We start from the raw sequence: 22,450 nt of genomic DNA on the forward strand, positions 1-22,450 counted from the left end.
TGTGGAACAAGACTCCAGGAGAAGATTGCAGTGTATTGATGGTTTGCACCATGTCAACAAGCACTCAAACGCACCTGGATGCATTGGGGTTTCAGTCTATCCCATCTGGAATGATATTCCCAGTCCTATGGTTTCGCCGTGGTAGTATGCTGGTGGGTTATGTGGGACGCATGCATTATCTCCCACATACGTGAGTCTGAAATTACCATTTTAAAAGTCCACATTGTCATTGAGAAAATTTTAGAGGTAAGCTTTAGGCTCATTGATAATGACAGGACACACCAGGCATAGTCAGAGGTTATGAAAATATTTTTAACTTTTAATGGTTGGAGAAATGTTTGGCCAATAGATTAAAGAATGAAGTGACGTGGATGTCCGCAGCTTGGCAAAGACACGTGAGATCATGATCCTTGTGTTGTGAGGGCAAAGTACCGAAACCTTTGGGAAAACTGACCTTTCTGAGGCAGTTGGATTGGGACAGCATACAGACAAAGAAATACTTTAATTTAGTTTCTCAGAATATAAGGCTCTGGTGAGGCCTCACTTGGAGTATTTCTGAGCAGTTTTGGGCCCCTTATCGAAGGACGGATGTGCTAACATTGGAGAGATTTCAAAGGAGATTCCTGGATTGAAAGGCTTATCATATGAGGAGTGCTTGTTGTACTCACTGGAATTCAGAAGAATGAGGGGGATCTCATGAAACTTATCGAATGTGAAAGCCTTTATAGAGTGGAAGTGGAGAGAAGGTTTCCTACAGTGCGTGAGTCTAAGGCCAAAGAACAAAGCCTCAGAATAGAAGGATGTCCATTTGGAATAGAAATTGGGGAGGAATTTCTTCAGTCAGAGAGTGGAAAATCTGTGGAATTCATTGCTACAGTGGCTGTGAAGGTCAAGTCATTGGGTATATTTAGGGCAGAGGTTGATAGATTCTTGATTAGCCTGGGCATGAAGACAGGAGATTGGGGATGAGAGGGAAATGGATCAGCCATGATGAAATGATGGAGCAGACTCGATGGGCTGACTGGTCTAATTCTGTTCCTACATCTATGGTCTTACGAATCTACTTTATTTTCAGAAAATGCTGGGCTCCAACTTGCAAGCAAGCTGAAAGCTCTGTACACCTAACTACTCTCAGCAATATGGACACCATTCTTTGTCATTGTTGTTTCAGTCCTTTTAACTTTGGCAAGCAAGGTACAGCAGACAGCTACGATGCCTGGGCTGGGCAGCAAGAACTATCCAGGTACCTTAAGCGAGACTTCAATATGCATTCGGTTTGCTTTATCACAATTCTTGTAGTCCCAATGGCCTCATTATATTTGTTCTCCTCCTTATGACTTGAAACAGAAGTTATGACTGCAGGGGATATCTCTGATCATTAATCACCCATCTTGGAACATGATTCAGAGTCACCGTGGCTGGTACGGTGAATTGTAGTAATAAATAGGGTCAAGACAGCTTCCTGGGTAGGAAGCATTAACATGCATGTCAAGTTGATTGACGTTTCACACCAGGTGGACATTTGTTAAATGAAAGCCTCTCTTATTAATGCATTGAAACAAAGTCACACCTATTTTGTCAAGAGCTCTTTACACTTGTCCTAACTTTAGAATGCCACTGTGTCTGGTCTTTGTTTCATGGATAATCAGCTACCAGAGCTGTTTGGACACTTCATTAATGTCCTTCAAACAATGGTTGACTGCTGTCTGACAAATAAAGCTATAATCAGCTAAGACTGCTAGAAAGAATCAGTGTCAAAAATATTGCAGCTTATAAAACCATAGTTTATAATGGAGTATTGCATTCTGGTTGTCTCATTATAGGAAAGATGTGGAGGCTTTGGAGAGGGTGCAGAAGAGGCTTACAAGGATGCTACCTGTAGTAGAGGACATGCTTTTGAAGAGGACATCTTCAAAAAGCAATTCCTCAAAAAGGTTGGATCCACCATTAAGAGCCTCATCACCCAGGATATGCCCATCATTGCTACCGTCAAGGAGAAGGTACAGGAGCCATGTACACTACCAATATACTTCTTTTTTCTCTTTTTTTTGCTCTCTTTTTGCACTATTTATTCAATTTATTTTTTAAAAAATGCAGTATTTCTTATTATAATTTATAGTTTCTATTATTATGTATTGCAATATACTGCTGCGACAGAACGAGCAATTTCATGATATTTGCCAGTGATATCAAACCTGATTCTGATGCACTACAAGCAGAAATCGGACAAACTTGGGTTGTTTTCTCTGGAGCGGTGGAGAGGAGATGTGATTGAGATTTATAAGATTATGAGAGACACAGATAGAACGGATAGCTGGTATCTTTTGTTTTCAGGATTGAAAGTCTAAGGCAGGGGTTCCCGACACTTTTAATGCCAAGGACCACACCGTTCACTGCAGGTTGGGAACCCCTGGTCCAAGGTGAGGAGTTAAGTTCAAAAGAGATGTGAAGGTCAAGTTTTTTCCACAGAGAGTGGTGGGTGGCTGGGGCAGTGTTGGAAGAGGAGTTATATGACACTGCACAGACAGAGGGCTTTGGTTTGGTTGTTAGTTTAACCTTGTGGGCTGCAGGCTCTGTTCCTCTGCTGTACTGTTTTATGAAGTTTTTGGAATCCATCTGTCAAAATTGCTCCCTTTCCTCTATCAGAAATGATACAGAAATTTAACAAGGATTTTCTTACACTGTGAACCCCATGGCTCTGTGAGTTTATAAGTATAAAGAAATCTTTAAGAATTGAGTGCAGCATTTGGTGTGTCATTGGTATATGGTTGCACCAACCACTGCGGTTTACTTGTGATTAAGTAAACTGAAAGAGGTGCACAAAAGTTGGGGGGAGGGAAGGATCTGTTCATAGCTCTACCTCCATTATTGCCTCTACTTGCAGCAAAAAAAGAAACCCACACACACCGCATTGGTGTCAAGACGGAGATGGTACTGCTTAATCACCTGGCTATAGGAAGGATGTCATTAAGCTAGAAAGGGAGCGGGAAAGTTTCATAAGGCCTTTACAAATAAAGGCGAGCTTGAGTCACGAGGAGAGACTGGATAGTCTGGAGCCTTTTCCACCCAGTACAGCATGTAGGAGGCTGAAGTGACTGACCCACCATCGGGGCATATGTTCAAAAAGGTGCTGGAAAAGGGCTAGTGACATCTCCTACCTTACTCATAGACTGCTTGTCCCACCTCCATCAGGGAGGAGGCGACATCGTATCCACGCCAGGACCATTAGAGTCAAAATTGGTTTCTTTCCCCAAGCTGTAAGGCTGATCAACACCTCCACCCACTATTCCACTCCTCCATATCCCCAACCACCACTACTTTATTATTTCCTGTCAGTCACTTTTTGTTCAGACACTCCTGTGCCTAGCGTCATGTTATGGACATACAATCAATTTACGTATACATCTTATGTATTTATATTTATGGCATTTTTATTACTATTGTGTTCCTCGTTTTATTGTGACTATTTTTTGTGCTGCATCAGATTCAGAGTAACAATTATTTTGTTCTCCTGTACACTGTGTACAGGAAATGACATTAAATAATCTTGAATCTTAAACAACAAGGTAAATGGTCACAGTCTTTTTCCAAGGATAGGGATAATTTAAAACTTGAGGGTATAGATTTAAGATGACGAGCGAAAGATTTAAAGGGGATCAGAAAGGAATTTTTTACACACAGAGAGTGATGGGTATGCAGAATAAGCAGCCAGAGAAAGTGGCAGAGTTGTGTACAGATGTAACACTGAACTAAATGCCCCAGGTGCATGAGTATGGGCAAATGCAGACAAATGGGCCACCTCAGGATTTTTATATCTTATTTAGAGAAAAAGCACAGAACAGGACCTTCTGGCCCAGCAATCCACCAATTTAACCCGAGTCTAAAAACAATCAGAAATTAACCTGCTAATTGCTCCATCTTTGGACTGTGGCAGGAAACCAGATCAGCCAGAGGAAAACCATGTGCGTGCAGGAAGGAATGTGCGGCCTTGATGCCGGAATTGAACTCCAATATCGGACGCACCCAGAATCAGAACCAGAACAGTGCTGCACTAACTTCTGTGCTACTGATCCATCGTAGGCTTCTTGGTCAACGTAGAGCAGGGGTCCCCAGCCTTTTTCATGGCGTGGAGCATAAAAAAGTGGACACGTGGACGTAGAGAAATGCCATATATTACTGAATCTATGGCTTGAAGAGAGGTGGGACTGCGACTTAAGGTGAGGAAAATACACAAGCATCTTCTCCCATTGAAAGCAGATAGACTCAGACAACTGGCCTGAATGTAGAACATATGGAAAGGTTTCTGAATGCAAACAATATCATTAAGGTTCAAGGGGAGGGCACAGAACAAAGGAACACATACAGGACACACGAGGAAACCCGCAGATGCTAGAAATTCAAGCAACATAGACAAAATGCTGGAGGAACACAGCAGGCCAGGCAGCATCTGTAGGAAGAAGTACTCTGTCCGCCGGAGAAAGCAGGATCTCTCAGTGGCCACATATTTTAATTCCACGTCCCATTCCCATTCTGATATGTCTATCCATGGCCTCCTGTAGTGTCAAGATGAAGCCACACTCAAGTTGGAGGAACAACACCTTATATTCCGTCTGGGTAGCCTGATGGCATGAACTTGATTTCTCTAACTTCTGTTAATGCCCCTTCTCCCCTTCTTACCTCATCCCTGATTTTTTTATTTCTCCCCCCTCCCCTTTTCTTTCTCTCTCTGCCCATCACTCTGTCTGTTCTCCATCTCCCTCTGGTGCTCCCCACCCATTTTCTTTCTCCCTAGGCCTCCCGTCCCATGATCCTTTCCCTTCTCCAGCTCTGTATCACTTTTGCCAATCACCTTTCTGGCTCTCAGCTTCACCCCACCCTCTCCGGTCTTCAACTATCATTTCGCATTTTCCCCTCCCCCTCCTACTTTCAACTCTCTTGAAGACCGGAGTGCAGGGAGAAATTACAAAGAAGTTGCAGTGATCTGAGTGATAGAGAAAGGTTGAATAGGTTAGGACTTTATTTCCTGGAATATGGGAGAATGAGAAGAGGTTTGATAAAGTTATACAAAATTATGAGAGATATAATGTATGCAAGCTTTTTTCCCACTGAGGTTGGGTGAAACCAGAACTAATGGTCATAGGTTAAGGGTAAATGATGGGACTAGCACATACTGGATGGGTTGAAGGGCCTGCTCCTGTGCTGTAGTGCTCTGTGACCCCCATGAGATACAAAAGGAGCATGGATTTGATTTGATTTATGGAATTTGATGCAGCATCAATACTGTGAGAGGTAAATAAGAGATGGTCTCTCTACCCTCGGTGTAATGAAGCTTTGCTATGAGCTGCCAGGGGAAATGGTCAGGGCATGTATAATTACAATGTTTAGGAGGCATTTGGACAGGTACATGGAAGGGAGGGCTTGGAGGGTTCTGAGTTGAATGATGGAAGTAGGAATAAGAGGGAGGATGTTGTGGTTAGCATTGATCAGTTGGGGTGAAGGGTCTTTTTCTGTGATTACTCTATGACTCTATGGGTAAATGATTAACCTTATGCATAAGAACATAAGAAATAGGAGCAAGAGTAGGTCATCTGGTTCATCGAGCCTGCCCAACATTCAATAAGATCATGGCTGATCTGTCCATAAACTCAGCTCCATCTACCTGCCTTTTCCTCATAACCCTTAATTCCCCTACTATGTAAAAATCTATCTGTATCTTAAATATATTTAATGAAGAAGCCTCAAGTGTTTCTCTGGGCAGAGAATTCCGCAGATTCTCCATTCTCTGGGAAAAATAGTTTCTCCTCATCTCTGTCCTAAGTCTTCTCCCCTGAATCTTGAGGCAATGTCCCCTAGTTCTAGTCTCACCTACTAATGGAAACAACTTTCCTATTTGTATCTCATCTATCCCTTTCAAAATTTTGTATGTCTCTATAAAATCCCCTCTCATTCTTCTGAATTCAAGAGAGTATAGTCCCAGGTATCTCAATCACTCCTCATAGGTTATCCCCTTCATCCCTGGAATCAACCTGGTGAACCTCTTCTGCACTGCCTCCAAAGCCAGTAATATCCTTCCTAAAGTATGGAGACCAGGACTGCACACAGTACTCCAGGTGCAGCCTCACCAGGACCCTGTACAGTTGTAGCATGACCTCCCTGCTCTTGAATTCAATCCCTCTAGCAATGAAGGCCAACTTTCCGTTTGCCTTCTTAATAACCCGTTGTACCTGCAAGCCAACATTTTGTGATTTATGAACAAGCACTCCCAAGTCCCTCTGCACAACAGCATGCTACAATCTTTCACCATTTAGATAATAATCTGCTCTTCTATCACAGTATTCCTTCCAATGTGGATTATCTCTCATTTACCAACGTTGTATTCCAACTGCCAGACCTTGGCCCACTCACTTAACCTATCTATATCCCTCTGCAGACTCTCCACATCCTCCGTACAGTTTGCTTTTCCACTCAGCTTAGTGTCATCAGCAATGCGACACTCAGACCCCTCTTCCAAATCATCAGTGTAAATGGTAAACAGCTGCAGGCACAGCACCGACCCCTGCGGCACCCCACTCACCACTGACTGCCAGTCAGAGAAACACCTATTTATACCAACTCTCTGCCTTCTATTGGTTAACCAATCCACTAACCAAGGAAGTGTATTACTTCCTCCAACTACATGCATCCGTATCTTATTTATAACTCTCTTTTGTGGCACCTTATCGAACGCCTTCTGGAAATCTAAGTATACAACATCCACCTGTTCCCCTCTATCCACTGCACTCATTATGTCCTCAAAGAACTCCAGTAAGTTTGTCAAACAGGACCTGCCCTTTCTGAACCCATGCTGCGTCTGTCTAATGGAATGACTCCTTTCTAAATGTTTTGCTATTTCTTCCTTAATGACAGCTTCAATCATTTTCCTGACTACAGATGTTAAGCTAACTGGTCTATAGTTGCGCGTCTTTCGCCTACATCCTTTTTTAAAAAGTGGTGTGACATTTGCTGTCTTCCAGTCCTCCAGGACCTGCCCAGAGTCTAGAGAGTTTTGATAAATGATTACCAATGCATTAACTGTAACCTCCGCCAATTCCCTCAGCACGTATGAAGTTATGTGAACTTCATACGCTAAATACAGTGGTTTGTATGCATTTATTTCCTTCCTAGTTCAAGCATATGTATAGTATATGTTTAGGTCTACCATTAAGAACTAAATAAACCATTTGTATGACCTTAAAACCAGACCCTGTTGATTGGTTGATTGATCATTATCATCATTATGACATGTACGATCATGGACCCCCAACCATTATCAATACTCTTTAGAAATTGTCTGACTGTCATCAGCGGTCACATAATCACAGATGATCTGCACTAGATGCTCATATGACCATCCACCACCTGCTCCCACGGCTTTGTGTGACCCTGATCAGGGGGCTAAGCAGGTGATACACCTTTCCCAAGGGTGACCTATAGGCTAGTGGAGGGAAGGAGCACCTTACACCTCCTTTGGTGGTGATGTATCTCCATTTCAGTTGACTGATATTGGTCTCAATAAAATCTTCTCCCTCACCTGGTCTTACCTATCATCTGCAGCCTTTTTCTGGCTTTTGCCCTCTTCATTTTCCCCTCCACTGGTCTCACACATTACCCGCCCTCTTATTCTGGCTTTTGCCTTTTCTCAACCATTGAGCACATCTACGTAAAGTGCTCTGGTAGGAAAACAGCATCTATCATCAGAGATCTTCACCCAGGCCATGCTCTTTTCTCACTGTTCGCTATCGGGTAGAAGGTACAAGAGCCTCAGGACTCACACCACCAACTTGAAGAACAGTTTCTGCCCCTCAACCATAAGGCTGTTAAATGAAAGAGGATAACAACACTCACTTGCTCTTCCATTGAGGAGTTCTCACAACCAATGATCTCACATTAAGGGTCCTTTATCTAATTCTTTCATGTTCTCATTATTCATTCCTATTTAATTGTATTTGCATTTGCACAGTTTATTGCCTTCTGCACTCTGGTTGATCTTTCATTGATCCTGTTATAGTTACTATTCTATAGATTTGCTGAGTATGCCCACAGAGAGATGAATCTCAGGATTATATATGGTGACGTACAGTATATAATCAGAATCAGAATCAGGATTATTATCACCGGCATGTGACATGAAATTTGTTAACTTTGCAGCAGCAGTTCAATGCAATACATAATCTAGAAGGGAAAAAAATAAAACAATAATAATAATGATAAATAAGTAAATCAATTACAGTATACATATATTGGATAGATTAAAAAAACGTGCAAAAATCAGAAATACTGTATATTTAAAAAAGTGAGGTAGTGTCCAACGGTTCAATGTCCATTTAGAAATCAGATGGCGGGGGGAAGAAGCTGTTCCTGAATCGCTGAGTGTGTGCCTTCGGGCTTCTGTACCACCTACCTGATGGTAACAGTGAGAAAAGGGCATGCCCTGGGTGCTGGAGGTCTTTAATAATGGACACTGCTTTTCTGAGACACTGCTCCCTGAAGATGTCCTGGGTACTTTGTAGGCTAGTAACCAAGATGGAGCTGACTAGATTTACAACCTTCTGCAGCTTCTTTCGGTCCTGTGCAATACCCCTTCCATACCAGACAGAGATGCAGCCTGTCAGAATGCTCTCCACGGCACATCTATAGAAGTTTTAGAGTTTATTTGTTGACAAACCAAATCTCTTCAAACTCCTAATGAAACATAGCAGCTGTCTTGCTTTCTTGATAACTACGTCAATATGTTTGGACCAGTATAGATCCTCAGAGATCTTGATACCCTTAAGAGCATAAGACCATAAAATGTAGGAGCAAAATGATGCTTTTGTCCCATCGAGTCTGTTCCGTCATTTCACCATGGTTGATCCAATTTTCCTCTCAGGCCCAATCTCCTGCCTTCTCCCTGTATCACTTCATGACCTGGCCAGTCAATAAACTATCAGTCTCTGCCTTAAACATACATAACGACTTGGCTTCCACAGCTGCCTATGAAAAAGAATTACACAGATTCATTACTCTTGCGCTAAAGAAATTCCTCCTCATCTCCATTCTAAAAAGGATACCCCTCTATTCCAAGGTTGTGTCCTCTGGTCTTAGTCTCTTCCCCCAGAGGAAAAATTCTTTTCACATTTACTCTATCAAGGCCTTTCTCCATTCGATGGGTTTCAAAGAGGTCATCCCTCATTCCTCTGATTTCCAGGGAACACCAGCCCAGAGCCATCAAATGCTCTTCGTATGACAAGTCTTTCAATCCTGGAATCATTTTTGTAAACCTCTTTTGAACCCTCTCCAGTTTCAGTACATCCTTTCTAAGATACTGGCCCCAAAATTGCTCACAATATTCCAAGTGAGGCCTCACCAGGGCTTTATAAAACCTCAACATTACATTCTCTTGAAATTAATGCTAATGTTGTACTTGCCTTCCTCACTATAGACTCAACTTACAATTTAACCAAGTCCTTTTGCATCTCAGTTTTTAGTATTTTCTCTCCATTTAGAAAATAGTCAACCCTTTCATTTCTTCTACTACAGTGCATGACCATACACTTCCCAACATAGTATTCCATCTGCCATTCCTTTACCCATTCTCCTAATCTGTCTAAGTCCTTCTGTAGCCTCTCTATTTCCTAAAAACTACTTGCCTCTCCACCTATGTTCATTGCAAACTTTGCAATAAAGCCATCAATTCCTTCATCCAAATCACTGATGTATAACTTAAAAAGAATCAGTCCCAACACAATCCCCTGTGGAACATCACTACTCACCAGCAGCCAGCCAGAAAAGGCTCCTCTTATTCCCACCCTTTGCTTCTTGTTAATCATCCATGCCAGAATCTTACCTGTAATGTTCCTTTGAAGAAAACATGCTGTCTATGGCCTATTTTACCACTTGCCTCTAAATTCCCCAAAACCACGTCCTTAACGATCAACTCCAACATCTCCCCAACCACTGAGGTCAGACTAACTGGCCCATAGTTTCCCTTCTTCTGCCTTTCTTTTTAATTTGTTCCTAAAAATAGGGATAATTGAGTAGACTTGAATTTAGTTTCCAAATAGTATTCTTTGGTTGTAGGTCAAAATCAACAGATAAATATATCGGTGCATGGTCAATTACATCTATTGTCCCAATTCCACAGGTGTTTATCTTGTCTTTATCTTTTCCAAATGTTATGAAATAGTCTATTCTTGAATATAAAGAACTGGGGGGCAGAATAATGAGTGTAATCCCTTCTGTCAGGGAAAAGGTCCCTCCATATAGCAATTAGACCAACATCCTCAAAAAGTGTGTTCACTTTCTTATGCAAGGACTTTGTTTCATAAGTTTTTCTATTGGAAGAGTCTAACCTTGGTTGTAATTGTAAATTTAAGGCTTCCCCACATATCAAGAGACTCTCTGTTGGACTTTACCTTCTTAAGGACTTTTGTAGTTACCTTCTGTTGGATTTTATAAGCTTCCAAATCCTCTAACTTCACACTAATTTTTGATCTATTATATGCCCTCTCTTTGATTTTTATGTTGGCTTTGACTTCTCTTGTTAGCCATGATTGTGTTATCTTTCTCTTAGAACACTTCTTTGGAATGTGTATACTCTGTGCCTTCCAAATTGCTTCCAGAAATTCCAGCCATTGCTGCTCTGCTGTCATCCCTCCCATTATTTCCTTATAATAAATTTTGGCCGGCTCCTCTCTCATGCCTCTGTAGTTCCCTTTACTTCACTGCAATACTGATATATAAACTTCGATAATAAAATTTACTTTGAACTTCCAGTCCTGTTGAAGTGTCTCAGCCTAAAATATTGACTATTTTCCCTCTATAGATGCACCAGACCTCCAGCATTTTGTGTGAATTTTGGTTCCAATAAAGAATGTTTTGTTTATAGCTTAAGCTCAACAATTTGTTCTTCCTTAAAGTGTCTTGCATCCAAGTTCACGTTTATGTCAGATAAAACCACATTCCCATGGCAAAATCTACTCAGACCATCATGATATGTATTCATACTTCAATTCACAGAAGAACACTATCAGTTCAGACAAAAAACCCAGTGCCAGAAAATGTAGAGGCCGCTTAACCCAAAAGCAGAGCGATGGCAGTGATTTAGCAGTAAAAGATATTTTACTAATAAACAGAATCATGTTTAACATCACCGGAATCAGCAGTGCAATGCAATACATAACAGAAATAAACTTGAATTACAGTAAGTATATATTAAATAGTTAAATTAGTACAAAAATAAAAATAAAAGTATTAATGAGGTAGTGTTCATGGGTTCAATGTCCATTCAGAAATCAGAAGGCAGAGGGGAAGAAGCAGTTCTTGAATAATTGAGTATGCATCTTCAGTACCTCCTTCCTGATGGTCGCAATGAAAACAAGGCATGACCTGGGTGAGTAGGGTGTTTAATGATGGATGCCACCTTTTTGAGGCATTGCTCCTGGATACTACAGACCCTAGTGCCCATGATGGAACTGACTAAGTTTACCGCCCTCTGCAGTTTACTTCGATCCTTTGCACTAGCCTCCCCTTCTCCCAACTCCCATACCAGACAGTGATGCAGCCAGTTAGAATGCTCTCCACAGTACATCTGTAGAAATTTGTGAGCAGAAAATTGATGGCATCTGAAATCTCCTCAAACTTCTATTGAAATATAGCTGCTGTCATGTGTTCTTTGTAGCTACATTGATATGCTGGGCCCAGGATAGATCCTCAGAGATAATGACACCCAGGGACATGAAATTGCACACTCTTTCCAGTACTAAACTGCAAAATAACAAGCCATGAGGGGTCACAAAGCAAGAGCTATGCCAACATAATTGAAGGCTAAGAGCAACTGATTGAGGCTAGCTCGTTGTTTCAATGGGAGCTTGGTTTAAATAGGCTACAGGTGATGAGTTAGAAACAAGTGTCAGGTGATTCCTGTTAGCTGGGCAGAGACTGGGAGCAGCCTGTTTGTGTAGGCCTAACACAGAGAAAAATCTTAGAAAACAAGATTTTTGTTCGATCTGTGGAAGGGTCTGACAAGGATTTTTATCTATTTTTATCACAAGGAACAATATTGAATCACAGCATTGATATTCTAAACATTTAGAATATAAATCATTTTCCTCATTCAAAGCTCTGCTGCATGCAGGAAAGAGTGAGTGGGTTGCTCGTGGTGTGACCTGAAAACAATTATCCAATTAATCCAGAAATCAGTGTATCAAACTGAGGAGCACAGTTCATGACGATCATGAACTTCTAGTGGTTGTTTAGTGCAGGGGAGGAGATTTCCAGCAGAACCAGTCCCACTGTTTCTTCCTGCGTACTGCCTGGTTTTGAAGAGATTTAAATACAACATGGTTAAAATATCAGTGCAGTGCATTAATATCAATTTCCTATCAAAGAACATCCTGAAGCAACTCACCAACTTAAACTTCCACCCACCCCACTGCTATTTCCTTATGACAACTAGAGAGGTCTTTATGTTGATTCACAAAGAATCCCATCCCCTGCCAAGTATACTGTAACCAATTGTCCCCCACGTTCCCATTTACTCCCCACACATTCTACCCACTCATGTACACAATGCAGGAAATTCATAGAGGCTGATTAACCTGCAAACCTGAATGCCTTTGGATTAAGAGAGGGAACTGGAGCACCAGGGAAAGAACACACAAGGTCACAGGACCAGCAGCAAAGTTGATCGGAAAAGAAAACTGGCAGGGATGACAGCAGAGCAGCAATGGCTGGAATTTCTAGAAGCAATTCGGAAGGCACAGGATATATATGAAAAGGAAGACGTATTCTAAAGATGACATAACCATGGCTAACAAGCAAAGTCAAAGCCAACATAAAAGCTAAAGAGAGGGCAATTAATAGAACAGAAATTACTGTAAATTAGAGGATTTGGAATCTTTTAAAATCAACTTAAGAAGTCATTAAAACGGCAAAGATGAAAAAAGAAAGCAAGGAAGCTAATAACAGGTCAGGACAAGAGGAACGCTATTATTTTTAAGGTGGAGGGAAAATGGGGTAAGAGCAGTAATCCGGAAAATGGAGGAGATATGGGTCAAGGTAAGATTAACAGTGGAGGAAGGGAAATCCATTCTTTGAAGAAGGAGGATGTCAATGAAGTTTTGGAAAGGAAAGCCTCATACTGGGAACAGATTCCACAGAGATAAAGCAGCTGAGAAAAGGGAACGGCATTTACACAGATGACAGGGCGAGAAGAAGTACAGTCCAGATTAGTCAAGAAGTGCACTCAATCAGTGGACCACTCTGTGCAGAGAGAGAGAGAGGCAAGGGACAACTGTCCAGATGGAGAGGGACAGCAGAGTAGTGTGTTCACAGAGAGGAACAGGGGATCACTGTGCCGACAGAGAGGGGTGAGGGATCACTGTGCTGATAGAGAGGGACAAGGGATCACTGTGCCGACAGAGAGGGATGAGGGATCACTGTGCTGATAGAGAGGGACGAGGGATCACTGTGCCGACAGAGAGGGACGAGGGATCACTGTGCTGATAGAGAGGGACAAGGGATCACTGTGCCGACAGAGAGGGATGAGGGATCACTGTGCTGATAGAGAGGGATGAGGGATCACTGTGCTGATAGAGAGGGATGAGGGTTCACTGTGCAGATAGAGAGGGACGAGGGATCACTGTGCTGATAGAGAGGGACGAGGGATCACTGTGCCGACAGAGAGGGACGAGGGATCACTGTGCTGATAGAGAGGGACAAGGGATCACTGTGCCGACAGAGAGGGATGAGGGATCACTGTGCTGATAGAGAGGGATGAGGGATCACTGTGCTGATAGAGAGGGATGAGGGTTCACTGTGCAGATAGAGAGGGACGAGGGATCACTGTGCTGATAGAGGGGGATGAGGGATCAGTGTGCTGATAGAGAGGGATGAGGGATCAGTGTGCTGATAGAGAGGGATGAGGGTTCACTGTGCTGATAGAGAGGGGTGAGGGATCACTGTGCTGATAGAGAGGGGTGAGGGATCACTGTGCTGATAGAGAGGGATGAGGGATCACTGTCCTGATAGAGAGGGATGAGGGATCACTGTGCCGACAGAGAGGGATGAGGGATCAGTGTGCTGATAGAGAGGGATGAGGGATCACTGTGTTGATAGAGAGGGATGAGGGATCACAGTGCTGATAGAGAGGGATGAGGGATCACTGTGCTGATAGAGAGGGATGAGGGATCACTGTGCTGATAGAGGGATGAGGGATCACTGTGCTGATAGAGAGGGGTGAGGGATCACTGTCCTGATAGAGAGGGATGAGGGATCACTGTGCAGATAGAGAGGGGTGAGGGATCACTGTGCTGATAGAGAGGGACGAGGGATCACTGTGCTGATAGAGGGGGATGAGGGATCAGTGTGCTGATAGAGAGGGATGAGGGATCAGTGTGCTGATAGAGAGGGATGAGGGATCAGTGTGCTGATAGAGAGGGATGAGGGTTCACTGTGCTGATAGAGAGGGGTGAGGGATCACTGTGCTGATAGAGAGGGGTGAGGGATCACTGTGCTGATAGAGAGGGGTGAGGGATCACTGTGCTGATAGAGAGGGATGAGGGATCACTGTGCCGACAGAGAGGGATGAGGGATCACTGTGTTGATAGAGAGGGGTGAGGGATCACTGTGCTGATAGAGAGTGATGAGGGATCACTGTGCTGATAGAGGGATGAGGGATCACTGTGCTGATAGAGAGGGGTGAGGGATCACTGTGCTGATAGAGAGGGATGAGGTATCACTGTGCTGATAGAGAGGGACGAGGGATCACTGTGCTGATAGAGAGGGATGAGGGATCACTGTGCTGATAGAGGGATGAGGGATCAGTGTGCTGATAGAGAGGGACGAGGGATCACTGTGCTGATAGAGAGGGGTGAGGGATCACTGTCCTGATAGAGAGGGATGAGGGATCACTGTCCTAATAGAGAGGGGTGAGGGATCACTGTGCTGATAGAGAGGGGTGAGGGATCACTGTCCTGATAGAGAGGGGTGAGGGATCACTGTGCTGATAGAGAGGGGTGAGGGATCACTATGCTGATAGAGAGGGATGAGGGATCACTGTGCTGATAGAGAGGGGTGAGGGATCACTGTGCCAATAGAGAGGGGTGAGGGATCACTGTGCCGATAGAGAGGGGTGAGGGATCACTGTGCTGATAGAGAGGGATGAGGGATCACTGTCCTGATAGAGAGGGATGAGGGATCACTGTGCCGACAGAGAGGGATGAGGGATCAGTGTGCTGATAGAGAGGGATGAGGGATCACTGTGTTGATAGAGAGGGATGAGGGATCACAGTGCTGATAGAGAGGGATGAGGGATCACTGTGCTGATAGAGAGGGATGAGGGATCACTGTGCTGATAGAGGGATGAGGGATCACTGTGCTGATAGAGAGGGGTGAGGGATCACTGTCCTGATAGAGAGGGATGAGGGATCACTGTGCAGATAGAGAGGGGTGAGGGATCACTGTGCTGATAGAGAGGGACGAGGGATCACTGTGCTGATAGAGGGGGATGAGGGATCAGTGTGCTGATAGAGAGGGATGAGGGATCAGTGTGCTGATAGAGAGGGATGAGGGATCACTGTGCTGATAGAGAGGGATGAGGGATCAGTGTGCTGATAGAGAGGGATGAGGGTTCACTGTGCTGATAGAGAGGGGTGAGGGATCACTGTGCTGATAGAGAGGGGTGAGGGATCACTGTGCTGATAGAGAGGGGTGAGGGATCACTGTGCTGATAGAGAGGGATGAGGGATCACTGTGCCGACAGAGAGGGATGAGGGATCACTGTGTTGATAGAGAGGGGTGAGGGATCACTGTGCTGATAGAGAGTGATGAGGGATCACTGTGCTGATAGAGGGATGAGGGATCACTGTGCTGATAGAGAGGGGTGAGGGATCACTGTGCTGATAGAGAGGGATGAGGTATCACTGTGCTGATAGAGAGGGACGAGGGATCACTGTGCTGATAGAGAGGGGTGAGGGATCACTGTCCTGATAGAGAGGGATGAGGGATCACTGTGCTGATAGAGAGGGATGAGGGATCACTGTCCTAATAGAGAGGGGTGAGGGATCACTGTGCTGATAGAGAGGGGTGAGGGATCACTGTCCTGATAGAGAGGGGTGAGGGATCACTGTGCTGATAGAGAGGGGTGAGGGATCACTATGCTGATAGAGAGGGATGAGGGATCACTGTGCTGATAGAGAGGGGTGAGGGATCACTGTGCCAATAGAGAGGGGTGAGGGATCACTGTGCCGATAGAGAGGGACGAGGGATCACTGTGCTGATAGAGAGGGGTGAGGGATCACTATGCTGATAGAGAGGGGTGAGGGATCACTATGCTGATAGAGAGGGATGAGGGATCACTATGCTGATAGAGAGGGATGAGGGATCACTGTGCTGATAGAGAGGGGTGAGGGATCACTGTGCCGATAGAGAGGGATGAGGGATCACTGTGCTGATAGAGAGGGGTGAGGGATCACTGTCCTGATAGAGAGGGGTGAGGGATCACTGTCCTGATAGAGAGGGATGAGGGATCACTGTGCTGATAGAGAGGGGTGAGGGATCACTGTCCTGATAGAGAGGGGTGAGGGATCACTGTGCTGATAGAGAGGGGTGAGGGATCACTGTCCTGATAGAGAGGGGTGAGGGATCACTGTGCTGATAGAGAGGGGTGAGGGATCACTGTCCTGATAGAGAGGGTTGAGTGATCACTGTGCAGACAGAGAGTGATGAGGGGCTCTGTTCTGATAGAGAAGGTTGAGGGAACACTATGCTGATAGAGAGGAATGAGCGATCACTGTTCTGATAGAGAGGGGTGAGGGATCACTGTCCTGATAGAGAGGGTTGAGGGATTACTGTGCTGACAGAGAGGGTTGAGGGATTACTGTGCTGATAGAGAGGGGTGAGGGATCACTGTGCTGATAGAGAGGGATGAGGTATCACTGTGCTGATAGAGAGGGATGAGGGTTCACTGTGCTGATAGAGAGGGATGAGGGATCACTGTGCTGATAGAGAGGGATGAGGGATCACTGTGCTGATAGAGAGGGATGAGGGTTCACTGTCCTGATAGAGAGGGATGAGGGATCACTGTGCTGATAGAGAGGGGTGAGGGATCACTGTCCTATTAGAGAGGTGTGAGGGATCACTGTGCTGATAGAGAGGGATGAGGGTTCACTGTCCTGATAGAGGGATGAGGGATCACTGTGCTGATAGAGAGGGTTGAGGGATCACAGTGCTGATAGAGGGATGAGGGATCACTGTGCTGATAGAGATGGATGAGGGATCACTGTGCTGATAGAGAGGGATGAGGGATCACTGTCCTGATAGAGAGGGATGAGGGATCACTGTGCTGATAGAGGGATGAGGGATCACTGTGCTGATAGAGAGGGATGAGGGATCACTGTGCTGATAGAGAGAGATGAGGGATCACTGTGCTGATAGAGGGATGAGGGATCACTGTGCTGATAGAGAGGGATGAGGGATCACTGTGCTGATAGAGGGATGAGGGATCACTGTGCTGATAGAGGGATGAGGGATCACTGTGCTGATAGAGGGATGAGGGATCACTGTGCTGATAGAGAGGGATGAGGGATCACTGTGCTGATAGAGAGGGATGAGGGATCACTGTGCTGATAGAGAGGGGTGAGGGATCACTGTGCTGATAGAGAGGGGTGAGGGATCACTGTCCTGATAGAGAGGGATGAGGGATCACTGTGCTGATAGAGAGGGGTGAGGGATCACTGTGCTGATAGAGAGGGTTGAGGGATCACTGTGCTGATAGAGAGGGGTGAGGGATCACTGTGCTGATAGAGAGGGTTGAGGGATCACTGTGCTGATAGAGAGGGGTGAGGGATCACTGTGCTGATAGAGAGGGATGAGGGATCACTGTGCTGATAGAGAGGGTTGAGTGATCACTGTGCAGACAGAGAGTGATGAGGGGCTCTGTTCTGATAGAGAAGGTTGAGGGAACACTATGCTGATAAAGAGGAATGAGCGATCACTGTTCTGATAGAGAGGAACGAGGGATCACTGTTCTGATAGAGAGGGATGAGGGATCACTGTGCTGACAGAGAGGTGTGAGGGATCACTGTGCCGACAGAGAGGGACGAGGGATCACCTTTCTGATAGAGAGGGATGAGGGATCACTGTGTTGATAGAGAGTGATGAGGGATGACTGTGCTGGTAGAGAGGGGTGGGAGAGCACTCATCAATAACAGACTACAAATTCCAGTCCGTTGTCAATGTTATTTGCTTTGGTAATCCACTGGAAGTGCAGAATGCTTCCGGTTTGGACGTTGGCATGGAGACTGAACTTCTTTTGGACAAGTACTTTACTGCAGCCAACAGAAATAGCTCACATTAAAATTAAGTAACTTTATCAAATAACTTATCATATCTCATTTCAACTAAAGTCTATAGAACAGAATGTCTTCTGCGATAAAATATGGACATTCGATTCTACATATAGAACTTGTTTTATATTCCTTCCAAATTTAAAATAATTTGCAAAAGTGAGCATTTGCTTCAGGCACTGTGCATTACTGTCACTCTTGTTATTATCTGTATGCTTGAAGGAGATAGACTGAGCTTTTTTTAAATTATATTGCTCCCTACAACCCGACTTCAATTTGAACCGAGAGTTCATTTGAAAAAGGTGCTGCTGATAGATTGATATGCAGCCATTGCATTTATAAATGCTCTCATAATAAATTTAAGCTTTTTCCAACTTTTACCAAAGTCAAAGTTTTTGCTTCATAAATTATCTATGTTTGAAGACTGGTTAATAACTCCTAGTATGTTCATACGACCTTTGACTTCTGCCGATGTGTTGTAATATAAAAAGCAGAAAGTCAAATATCGAGGGTGAGGCACATCACTTCCAAATCTTAGAAATATGCCAAAAGTAATAGTTTGGTTAATTACCAGGTGCTTTTTCATCTGCCTGGCTGCATTGACGTTTTCTGTAAGTAAGCACTTTTTTTTACACTACTGTTAAAGTGTGTAACTGCAATATTTTTTGTTTAAAGTGGGAAACATGAACAAAGTGCTCTTGGAACCTACTGTGCATATGCATAATTCCACCACTAAAGCAATTACACACAACTTTCCTGGTTCAATGTAATTAAAAGTTAAGCATGTTTTAAAATATAATTTGTCCATTCACTGAAAAATCTTTGATGAATCACCAATTCATTACAGCGCCTCGATATCTCTCCTCTGATTATTACAATTCCCTACTCCTTTTTACATGATTTCTCTTTTCATTTGATTCTATATTGACTTCATTAAACCTCTCAATTACGAGATATCATTTTTGTGCATGGAATTTTAATTGATATCATGCTGATTTTATTGTTCCTACTTAAGAGTATAATACTATTTTTTATTTGAAGTAATAAAAACGTTGCAGAGATCATTGCAAGTCGATGGGAGTAGGCAGTTTAAATGGTTTGGCACAGACTAGATGGACTGAAGGGCCTGTTTCTGCACTATGCTGACTCTATGACTCTGTGACCAGTTTCATATTAAGCAGCCGAGAAAAGATAATTGTAATTATTCAAAATGTGTTAAAAGAATGGTTGGGAACAAAGGTCCCATTTTGTTCAAACAAAATCTTAAAGGGACACTGCCAACAGTGAATATTTTTTGCAAACCATTTAGTCATGTGATGTGCAAACATGCTCTTTGTAAATGTTGACAAAATGATGTCATCATGTTGTTGCATCAAGTTCACTTATATGTAAGGGCATTTAATAGTCAAAAGAGAAAGTTTAGTTTGAACTAACGTTGATTTAATTTAAGTTGGAGCAGTAAAGAACCTTTTAATATGATAGGATATAACTAGTGTTCCAGGGACTTGTCTTGTCTGAAAGCTTTAAAATACACTTTTTAAACTTATACTGCTCGATAAATTTACTTACACTTTTTTTAAACAATCATATTTTTGTTTCTCCACAGAAAGCCTATAGTGACAATGGTAAGTGAATTTTAACCTATCTCTATGTTATCTACACAGTAATGTCAAATAACGTTTAATAAAGAAATGGCATTTGATTGGGCAGATCACAAAATTCTTCAATCCTTTTCCATAGGGGGTAAATAGCTGAAAGATGAAAGTGATTGAGATAAAAAGTGAAAAAGCGACAAGCATGGGGATCTCCTCCACAATTTCATTCAATTTTTTTGCAGAACTAGTCTTGACTTGAAGCTTATAAAAGGGGTTTAGCTTTGAGATGGCAACCATTCTGCCTTATTACCATCAGGCAGAATGATACCACCACTCAGATAGCAGTTGCTGTACAACACCCAGCGGTTTGCATTCCTTTGCCATTTCATGTAAATCTAGTAAATTGTTAATACTTGACCTCTAATCCGGAATTTCTGCTTTTAATAGAATGAAGTTAGTTCCAGCTTCAAGTATTTTCCCCAAGAATATTAATCCTCCACTATGCTCCACATCCATTCCTTTCCCCACTCCCCAAGAACCATTTAACTTTTATCTTTTATCTTTTAACCATTTTACTTCTAACAAGTCTACAGTTGCAAACAGGGACACTATTATTTATTTTCTTTAAAATCAAACTTGCCATCCATGCCCAGCTAATTGTCCTCACTTTACCACTGAAACGGAAATGTTTTTATTTGAAAATGCCTTCTTTTTCAATATATGGCACTGATTAGCCAGCAGGAAGAACCCTGGCAGAGTCCGTGACTAATGGTGTAATTTCAACATCAGTGAACAATGCATTAATTCTTCCTCATTGCTGCCAGGTCATATGTTATGAAGACCACATTTTAGCAAACTGCGCTGATATTGTCAACCAAAATGTTCCCCTGTTAGCACAGAGACCAAATCAAAACCAACCATGAGTCAACATTTAACAAAAGTTCTTGCAACGAGCGAGGCTGCAATAAGTCTGCTTTTATTCTTTACGGCTGGTTGCACAGAGAAAGTGTTAGTGCATCGTCTTTCTTGGTTTGCTGCTGGCTTCCAGGTTCTGCAATGTTATTTGAAGGAGAAGTCCAGGATCGGAGCTGGACAGTTAAGAAAAAGTAGTGATTGATATCAGGTTAGGAACTGGTATTGTTCCCACTACACTGGCAAGAACGGTGTGTACACTACCAGCTACCTCCTCTACCTAATGAAGTGGCCACTGAGTGTATGTTCACATTTTCTGCTGCTGTAACCCATCCATATATACTAATGGTGACAGGGAGTGGATTAGCATGTACCTCTAGATTGTTTATCGGTTTTGATCTGATGGGGTGGTAGAACAGACTCTGTAGATTCGAATTCTTGTCATTCCTACACTCAGTGGCCACTTTATTAGGTTTTTCCAGTACCTAATAAAGTAAACACTGAGTGCATATTCTTCTGCTTCTGTAGTCCATCCACTTTAAGGTTTGACATATTGTGCTTTCAGAGTTGCTCTTCTGCACACCACTGTTGTAACACACTGTAACCTGAACTACTGCCACCTTCATGTCAGCTTGAACCAGTCTGCCCATTCTCCTCTGACCTCTCTCATTAACAAGGTGTTTTTGCCCACAGAACTGCTGCTCACTGGATGTTTTTTTGAGTTTTTGCACTATTCTCTGTCAATTCTAGAGATGGTTATATATGAAAATCCCAGGAGTTCATCAGTTTCTGAGATACTCAAACCACCCCATCTGGCACCAACAATCATTCCACAGTCAAAGTCAATTAAATCAAATTTCTTTCCCATTGTGATGCTTGTTCTGAACAAGGTGAACCTCTTAACTATGTCTGCATGCTTCTATGCATCAAGTTGATGCCACATGATTAGATATTTATATTAATAAGCAGGTGAGCAGGTATATGCAATAAAGTGGCCACAGATGCTAAGGAGTGCTATTTTCTCCTTATGGGAAGCAGTATCCATCATCTGTGACCCCCACCACCCAGGACATGTTTTCTTCTCACTGCTGCCATCAGAAAGGTTGTACAGGAACCTCAGGACTCACACCACCAGGTTCAGGAACAGTAATTACCCTCAATCATCAGGGTCTTGAACCAGAGAGGATAACATCATTCACGCCATCACTGAAATATTCCCACAACCTAGGAACTCACTCTCAAGGACTTTTCATCTCATGTTCTCGATATTTATTGCTTATTAATTTTTATTATTATTTATTTCATTTTGTATTCGCGCAGTTTGTTGTCTTCTGCACACTGGTTGAATGTGCAAGTTGGTGCAGTCTTTCATTGTTTCTGTAATGGTTATTATTCTATTATGGATTTATTGAGTATGTCCACAAGAAAATGAATCGTAGTGTTATAATGGTGACATATATGTACCTAGATAACTTTGAACTTTAAACCTTTGAACTTTGATGTTTGCTGGGGCATATCTGCAAATCAAAAAATATTATTCAAGTCATAAATAAGTGTGTTATGAATGTAAATTTCTAG

The 22,450-nt window shown here is 43.1% G+C and overlaps 1 protein-coding gene across 1 annotated transcript in view; it reads left to right on the forward strand.

Annotated features, from left to right (window-relative positions):
- Window positions 1–13,056: 13,056 nt before the first annotated feature.
- LOC132379714 (hyaluronan-binding protein 2-like) overlaps window positions 13,057–22,450 on the forward strand; it is a 69,513-nt gene continuing 60,119 nt past the window's right edge. Inside the window, exons 1-2 of the mRNA XM_059948004.1 lie at window positions 13,057–13,077; window positions 19,972–19,990. Coding sequence (XP_059803987.1) covers window positions 13,057–13,077; window positions 19,972–19,990 — 40 coding nt within the window. The remainder of the gene's footprint in view (window positions 13,078–19,971; window positions 19,991–22,450) is intronic.

The sequence above is a fragment of the Hypanus sabinus genome, chromosome 22, assembly GCF_030144855.1.
Source record: "Hypanus sabinus isolate sHypSab1 chromosome 22, sHypSab1.hap1, whole genome shotgun sequence".
Lineage (NCBI taxonomy): Eukaryota > Metazoa > Chordata > Chondrichthyes > Myliobatiformes > Dasyatidae > Hypanus > Hypanus sabinus.